The sequence below is a fragment of the Sceloporus undulatus genome, chromosome 4 (genome assembly GCF_019175285.1).
Source record: "Sceloporus undulatus isolate JIND9_A2432 ecotype Alabama chromosome 4, SceUnd_v1.1, whole genome shotgun sequence".
Classification (NCBI taxonomy): Eukaryota; Metazoa; Chordata; class Lepidosauria; order Squamata; family Phrynosomatidae; genus Sceloporus; species Sceloporus undulatus.
Window position 1 is genome coordinate 143,735,092 of NC_056525.1, and position 9,048 is coordinate 143,744,139.

The 9,048-nt window shown below is 38.8% G+C and overlaps 1 protein-coding gene across 4 annotated transcripts in view; it reads right to left on the reverse strand.

The window, feature by feature from the left end:
* MAJIN (membrane anchored junction protein) overlaps positions 1-8,129 on the reverse strand; it is a 32,124-nt gene extending 23,995 nt beyond the window's left edge. Inside the window, exon 1 of one of the 4 annotated variants that reach the window (XM_042461908.1) lies at positions 8,029-8,129. In XM_042461908.1, the coding sequence (XP_042317842.1) occupies positions 8,029-8,038 (10 nt within the window). In that variant the 5' untranslated portion in view covers positions 8,039-8,129. Of the gene's footprint in view, positions 1-345; positions 590-745; positions 973-3,686; positions 3,715-8,028 lie in introns of those variants that run through there. The other 3 variants (XM_042461907.1, XM_042461904.1, XM_042461910.1) reach the window with 3 other exon arrangements.
* Between the last annotated feature and the right edge of the window lie 919 nt (positions 8,130-9,048).

The following is a 9,048-nucleotide window of genomic DNA, read 5'->3' on the forward strand; positions in this document are numbered from 1 at the left end:
GTTGTCCTAGGCTGTGTCCGCACTGCAGAAATAACCCACTTTGACGCCGCTTTAACTGCCATGGCTCATTGCTATGGAAATCTGGGCATTGTAGTGTTGGGAGACATTTAACCTTCCCTGTTAGAGAGCTCTGATGCCACAACAAATTACAATTCTCAGAATTCCATAGCACTGAGCCATGGCAGTTAAAGTGGCGTCAAACTGTGTTATTTATGCAGTGCGGATGCAGCTGTAGTTTTGAATTAAGTTTTCTTCCTTCACCCTCCTGCCTTTAAGTCAAAATGTCCAACAATACTGAGATGGGGAGGAATAGGAGAATAAAATATTTGTCATTTTGAAACACACAATGCATTTGCTTCCTGTTGCTATTGTGGACAGAGGGATGAATGAGGCAAGGGCCTGTCTGAGAGGTTTATCACACTGGGGCTGATTTCAGCATTAAAGAGAAATTAAATCACATTTAAAGCATCCCGCAAACAAAGCGAAAACGGCGAGAAAGTGCACAAATGATTATCACACGCAGTCTTGCAAATAACGTGATATTGGAAATGCATTGTCGCTGAAATCCCGAAAGTCAGAAGATGTGCGTTGATGCTTCTTTGTGACCACTTTAATGGCGGGGTTTTGTATACGTCGTGTGAAATCGTTTCGCATAAATGCACGTTTTTTATGGGATATTTGCGGGATTAACTCCCGATTGTGCGATAAACTCCTGAGTCCTTCATCAAACTCTTCCTACTCTTACCTTCCGCTTCAGCCGCCATTTTCTGCTTAATTCAGCAGAATGCTTTATATTTGAATTTGCAGTTTCCAGATGAGAAACTCAGGTCTCTTTCTCTTTCTCCACAACCTTAGTTTGGGGTCAGTGGATGCCACAGTAATGGCTAGTAACATATATAACTCCCTGCTTCTTAAACTATCTGATGTGGGAGAAGGCTGGTTTCTTTTCCCATTTTGCCAAGGCCAACACTATATATCTGGCCTTTGATCGACTTTTTATTTCTTTCCCAGAAACTCTCAGGACCAGCAACTAATGGCTCAGATACTAAGCTCTATTCTGACAGACAATAAGGGATGTTACCATCTTAAATTGTAGTAGAAAGTCATTTGTGTACAGTTTATTCATGACAACCATACACAGGTCATAGCCATCAAATTACCATTTGACAAAAATGATTAAAACTTTTACCGTCACGATTGGCTCTATAACCTATAAAACAAAATGTTTACACTAAAATTGCAAAACTTTTTCATACCAAGCGCATCACAATGTTACACAATCTGTTCGAATTAGTATAAATATATTTATGGCCGATAGAAAGTCATTTCTGAGGCCTAAGAGGAAAGTACCCAAGTATAGTTTGCTTTCATCTTTTCAGACTCAGAGCTAATATGCTGCATGGAGCCCATGCTTTAAATATTTATCATAATATTTAATATTTATGCAGTTTGACTCCACTTTAACTGCCGTGGCTCAATGCTTTGAAATTATGGGATTTGTAGTTTTGTGAGATATTTAGCTTTCTCTTGTCAGAGAGCTCTGGTGTCACAACACACTGCAGATCCCAGGATTCCACAGCATTGAGCCATGGCAGTTAAAGTGGTGTCCAATTGCATCATTTCTGCAGTGCGGATTAGACCTTAAAAAGAATTGAAATAAAGTGATGTCAAACTTGTTCTGTCAAGGCTTTGCTCCCTTTCATCCTAATTTCTCCAAGTGTAGTTGTTGCACTCCAATGTGCATTCTATTTTAGTGTATAGGATTACTCAAACCTATGGTTTTAAAAAGCAAAAAAAAGGAAAGGAAAGAAGGAAAGGAAAGAGGGGAAAAGACCTTCATACAAAATTACACTAGCCAGAACCTCAATAGGGCAATTCTGTAAAGAGGTATAAACTATCCAGCCACCACAGACCACTTTTTATATAGCAAGCACCCAGATTCTCTCCATCTTTTTTCTAATTTCAGGAGACAGTAAAAACTGGAATTGAACTGTGTCCAATGCTGCTTTGGTAATCCCCAAATGAAGAGACTTTTTACCCTTGGGACTCCTCTTTACATCTACATGTGAATGTCACACACCCCTCAATGTAGTATAGTATTTTGTTCATCTCACAATGCCTTATTTTAATTATGTTTAAATTTAGTTAACTCATTTGAATGTATTTTATGATGTTATGTTAGTTTTAATTGGGGAGTAAAGGGGATTGTGTTATTTTATCTTTTGTTTTATAACTGTTATAGTTGTATTTTATTATTTACCCGCTTCGATCCTTCAGGGAGATGCGGGCTATAAATAAAGATTTATTATTATTATTATTATTATTATTATTATTATTATTATTATTATCATCGATCTGGTGTGTATATTTTCCTTCACACATTCATGTAGACTTACATTTTAAGTTTTATAAGGAAATAACATACTTCAAATTAGAACCACTTTACTCAAGTAAATTCAATATTTAACTCAATGCATGTGTAAATTGTACACATAGGCTATATCTGCACTGTAGAAAGAAGCAGGTTTGACATCACTTTAACTGCCATGGTTCAATGCTATGGAATTCTAGGATTTTTAGTTTGTTGCGGCACCAGAACTCTGTCACAGAGAAGGCTAAATATCTCACAAAACTACAAATCCCAGAATTTCAAAGCATTGAGCCATGGGCAGTTAAAGTGGAGACAAACTGCATAAATATTAATATTAAGATAAATATTTAAAGCATGGGTTCCATGCTGCATATTAGCTCTGAGTCTGAAAAGATGAAAGTGAACTAAACTTAGACACTTTCCTCTTAGGCCCCAGAAAAGACCAGCATTGACTGTCTATCTGCGATAAATTTATACTAATTTGAACGGATTATGCAACATTGTGATGTGCTTAGTATGAGACATTTTTGTAATTTTAGTGTAAACATTTTGTTTTATAAGCTCTGCTCTGGTGTCCCACCAAACTACAGTTCTCAGAATTCCATAGCATTGAGCCATGCCTGTTAAAGTGGTGTAAAACTGGATTACTTCGACAGTGTGGATGTAGACATAAAGACGTTTGTGAAAAAGAGGCAGAGGAGGAGGCAACAGGGCCTCCAAGTCTTGTGTCCCCATTGAACAACTCCCCCTATACCGCGACTCCGCGAGGGGTCCCTGTTTTAGAACCATTAGTGGCACAGTGGCATGAATGTTGGACTACAACTCTGGAGTCCATGGTTTGATTCCCAATTCTGCCATAAAATCCACTGGGTGACCTTGGGCAGGTCACATACTCTCAACCTCAGGGGAAGGCAATGGCAAACCTCCTCTGAACAAATCTTGCCAAGAAAACCCCATGACAGCTTTGTCTTAGGGTCACCATAAGTCGGGAAAGACTTGAAGGCACACAACAAGACAAGATCTACAGGCCTAGTGTAAAACTGATCCTGTATTTTACACAGTACTTCCCTACTGTGTCAAATTAATGTTAAATCAGAAAAAAAACATTAAACATATGAGGAGTTACAAGTGGCAGAGGAGAGTGCATAGGCGAAGGAGAGCACCAACAGGTCACTTTTCTTGAAGCATGAAGAAGATAATGAAGCATATGTGCTTATTTTTTTAGTTTAGGAAGCAACAGGGAGATGATAAAACAGTGGATGCCAATTAGGCTGCAAAAAACTATACAAAGATTTTCTTTAAGCATTCCACTTACATCTTTCACACATCAGCCCTCGTATTGTATGGTAAAACTTTTGCAAAACACAGGAAAATTTGCCATTAAGTAGAACATTCTGTTGAAAGGGGTCTTCAGACAATTGCCATGAATGTGGCTAAAGTACATCTTTTTAATCATATATTATGTAGCCTAAACGCAATGGCTGTGCAAAAATATAGTAACACACTAGATAGGATGGTGACTATTTTATTTAAAATGTGGCTTCCTGAAGCATGTGCAAAACAGGAGGAAGGGTCTAATTTTAAGAAGGGGGAGAAAAGACCTCTGTTTAAAAAATAAGACAAATATTAAATCTGCTCACACAGTTGTTCAGTAGATTTCCTTAGTAGTACTGATTGAATACCCTTTTATATTTATACTTTGCAGTACAATATTATAACCATTCTCTATATTCCCTATTATTTCTTCTGTTACATATTTTTACCAACCAGACTGCCTTTGTTCAACTTTAATAGCTACTTAGATTGAAATAGGTTTTTACTTCAGATTCCTATCTCAATCTGTCATTATCTGGGCAAACAGCCAGTGTTGGCACATGCAAAACATTTTTGCCCTGTCTGGCATTAAATTTACTTAAAACGGTCCTTTTGATTTACATTTAATCTTTTAACTGTCTTGCCTTAGCTGTATGGCACACTTATTTTTCAGTCATTATTAACTAATCTTCTTTGTTTCACAAAGTGAAATTTAGAATAATTGAAGATACTGTACTCTGGATTCCTTCTGTTCATGCATACTGATGTATACACAAGCTTCACAACAGAATTATTACTTTTCATTCTATTCAGTTGCTTGTTATCAAATATCATACCAAATTGCCATGTTTTCCGAGCCAAAGTATTGTTGTTTTATCTTTGTTTATATCTCCACCTTTTCCCTAAGACTGAGAACTAACAACTTACAAATTGAAAAGATTACAATATATGGTAATTAAAAAGCCATTATTATTAACAATATTAAAACAATTTAAAATATATACTTTAACAGGATTAAAAGAAGTTTAAAAACAGTACAACATAAACATTAAAGTACTTCCTTAAGAGACTTTCCTTAAAACCTTCAGTTATAAAAGCCTATCAGAAGATAAAAGTCTTCCCATGCCAAGGAAAGGACAGCAAAGAAGAGGTCATTCCTGCGTCCTTAGGGAGGGAGTTTCAAGGTCTAGGGCACTGGTCCCCAAACTTTTTCAGGCTACTGCCCCTTTTCCTCTTGGGCAACAACCCTAATGCCCACTCATGCCTATTTATTGATATGAGGTCTACTGTTTTTGCACTAGCCACCTGGCCAGCGGCATCTATCTCAGATGCACCAAGCTTGCCACCCACTCCTTGTCTGCCTCAGTCTCTCATGTGCAAATACAGTAACGGCAGCAGCCTTGCTCCTCTATCTTGCCTGTGTTGGTCTTACGGCAAAAGGAAGGCCAGCTGGCTTGCTGCTTGGTTGCTGCTCCCAGGGTGACTGGGTACAAAGTGAGCAGCAATTGAGTAGCCAGTTGAGCAGCAGCCTCTTGCCTTGCAGCATAGGTTGGTGCAGATGGGAGGCTTCTTAGTTTGTGCTCAACAGGCTGCTCAGTTGCTGCTCCCAAGGTGCAAAGGGAGAAGCATCTCCCTGGTGAGGACGAACTCAATATTTAATGGCTTCCCACTTTTCTCCCAGCGAGGAAGGGCTCTGGATACTCCTTCCCCAAAGCTGTGCCTTCCCCACACAGCTTCAAGCCATCCCCTCTGACACAAACATTATTTCTTCTGCTACCTCTTCTTTCAACCTCTCTAACGAAGCTAAGCAGGAGAAGCAGTGCAGCTCCAGCCTACCAGCCACGTCTCATCAAAGCTCACAAAGCTTAAACAAGGTTCCAAAGGTGAAAGCTCCTATTTGCTGCCACTTCTCTTCCTCTCCCACATGCTCTAATTCCTCATCCCAACTATAGCCCTAAAGGCCACTGGTTCTCTTTATATTTCTTACACAGCAGTACTTTGAATGAAGCCCCCCTGCTGTCCCCCTTTTCCTCACTGCACCGTGGGTCTTTCTACTACCCCCACTTTGGGAATCACCGGTCTAGGAGAAGCTACTGAGAAGGCTCTTATCGTGTGTCCCCATTGACCACCATTTTCATGAAGGTGATGGGACTGGAAGAAGGACCTATTCTAAGGAGCTCAGGACCCCCAGACAAGTTCACACAAAGAGATATGGTCTGTCAGATAATCTGGGCATAAGCCATAGACGTCTTCATACCCTCTAAGGGTCCCAAATTGTCAGGGACACTCCCAATTAATCCTCTGCCATCCCACTTTTTAAGCTGTTTCTAAAATGCCCCAGTTCCTTTCTCTTCCTCCCACTTTCCTCCCCAGATTATTTCAGTAGTTGCAAACTGAGTTCAGAATTAAAAAGTACTTTGAACTCAATTAAATCAAAGGTAGTGTGCACTCAGTGTTGGACCACACATATGCTAGTTTTGATCTGTGAAATGTTAGAGGATATGGGGCTTTATAGGTCATAACAGAACAGCACTTTGAACTGTGTTGATAAATGGACAAGCATCTAGTGAGCTGTTGGGGCAAGCGAGTTACATGATCCCAGTAACCAACCCCAGTTAACATTCTGGCTACAGCTCTTTTTACCAAATGAAGTTTTCAAACCCCTTCAAAGACAGCCCTATATAGAGTGCTTTACTGTAATTGAAACAGAATGTAATACAGGCTGCTGTCACATTGACAAATTAATGCAGTTTTACACTAAATATTTCGCAAAAATACAAATCCCAGAATTCCATAGCCACAAGTCATGGCAATTAAAGTGGTGTCAAACATTATTTCTGCAGTGCAGATGCAGCCACAGACATCACTATCTGCATGAGAAGACATTCAACCACCAGTTAAACTTTTCCTGGCAAGCAAAATCTGGAAAATTGGAGGAAAAGTTCCATGGAAGAGTATATGATTTCTATATAGATAATTGCATGTTCAATACTAGCCGCTACAATTGGGGCAGGGAAAACCTCTGCTTGAAAGCTCAAAAAGGTACTGCCAGACAGTATTCACAACACTGGACTAGATGGACAAATTGTCTACTCTCTATACTCTGGTTCTGGAACAAATCCCATGTTGGTAACATAAAGCCTCTTATTAGAACAATGCTATATTTCTCAGACTTTCTTCTGACGCTAGAAACACAGTTATTTTTTATTAAAACTGTCAACACACAATACTTTTAATTAAAAGAGATATGTGTATTTTTGCAAGTATCTCACAAAACAGGGAGGAGGTGTACTTTCTGTAATGTGAAATAACCTTGGTTAATATTGCTTCCAGTCAGCTAGGCCTCAGGGAAGTAACTTGTGTTCAGTCTTCTCTGGGAAATTGCAATGCTTCTGCAATTCCCCTACATAAGTCAACAAGAGATCAGGTTGTTGGAGAAGAGAATACAGTAATACTTTCCCCCGGTCGACCCTCAAGATCCTTTAGTTATCTACAGTTCACCAGATAGGAACTGATAAATGCTGCATGAGGCCTTACTATTCCAAGAGATACCGACAGACGCATCCAGCGTGGTGGATTAATTGATTTTTAAGATATATAATAATGATACAGCAAACAACATGCCATACAAGGCACTGAAGTATATGAGTATATTTTGCAAAAGCTAGAATAAGAGTCTGGGGTTTATGGCTGTAGAGTCTACCTAAGTAGAAAGGAATGCTTTATTGCTTTTAAATCCTTTCCTTGCATTAAGAGACATCAGGTCAGGGCAAATCTTTAATTGATAATATCAGTTGTGTGACTTAAGTGTACAGGCATTAACCAGATAAAGTAGTCTAAGTAATTCATCATAATTTCACCAAGATATGCGATTTGTTCAGTACAAATCTTGTCCTTTAGTGATATTGCCTTTGTCAATAACTCTTTTACCTTTTTAATTTGGTCAGTCCTAAAAATAGAATGTCATTTGTAAGTGTTGAAGGTATAATGATAAAAAATAGTCCTGCCTGTGATATGCATACTTTATATTTGTTCCAGTTTGTGATCAAATAGGTTTTGCAGGCTTTTGAATAATATCCCAAACCCATGAAGTGGAATGAATAATGAAATGAATTGTGGGTGAGATTTTTTTGATGGGGTGGGAAGGCAGCCTGCTGCGTTCTCAGTCCCTTATCCCTGGGGGGAAAAAGGTGAGCCCCATTGTGGTAGATTGCCTGAGAAGTTTTCAAGCCTTGCAATTATTCGTTTTCAGGTTATCTTTCCTCGCTCTGGATCTTTTTGGCCACAAACACTGCTTTTCCAAAATTAAAAGCGATAACCTCCAGTCACCTCTAATTTTATACCTTCCAGCATTTCACAGCTGAAAACTGAAGCATGTTTGGCCAAGTAACTATGGTTAAGATGGCAAAAGTTATTAAGGAAGAACTCAAAAGCGCCCTCTTCGCTTCTCCCACCTGCTGAGTTATTTGAGTGCAATCTAGTTTTGTAGGCTGAGGTTGTACTTTGAGCTTGCAGCAACTGAAGTAAACAGAGCACAAAGCGGGAAAATGGGAGGAGGACATTTTAAAAGCATCTGAAAAAGTGGGGAAGCGAGTGGATTAATTGGGATTATCCTTGCCGATTTGCCGAATAATCCCAAAAGTACGGTCTGTTCTTTTGAAAAACAAAATAGAAGCATTCTATGGGAATTTGGAAGGACTTGAAAATGGAATAGGTTTAGCTCCCGGAACATCTACAACATTCTACTTGTGGTCTATCACATTCCCTTCTGTTGTGAAAAAGATAGTGTTTATCTTCAGTATGAACCATCACAGAGTAATAGTACTTACCAAGGCCTTAGGTAGAAGCTCACGTGATGAGTGAAGACTACCAGATTTTCAATCAGCAGGTAAGTATGAAAAGGCTGCAGGCAATAGCAAAGTTGATCATTTGCCAGGGCCCCACAAATGGCAGGATTACTACACCAACAGCAATGCTATTCTCTTTTAGAACATGGCCACATAGCTAAAAAAAATAATCACAAAAAACTAATACTATTCTTACTTGACATAGGGCACCAAAGGTTAGAAACACCATGAGATAACTTTTGTTTTGCATATCTTGCCTCTTGGGGATGAAAGGGATCTGTGGTTTATGTCTACTGAATACCCACAAAATTTTGGAATAGGTACTGGATGTACACCGCAACAAGTTATCCGAATAATAATAATAATAATAATAATGAAGCTAAATGCAACAAATCCAAACAAATAAAAAAATAGCATGCAATACAGCCATGTCATGCAGATCTATAGGAATGGGAAATACCATCAAGTTTAATTTTAAAAAAGAAAAATGGTTAGTTTTTTGAACTGGAATAATGT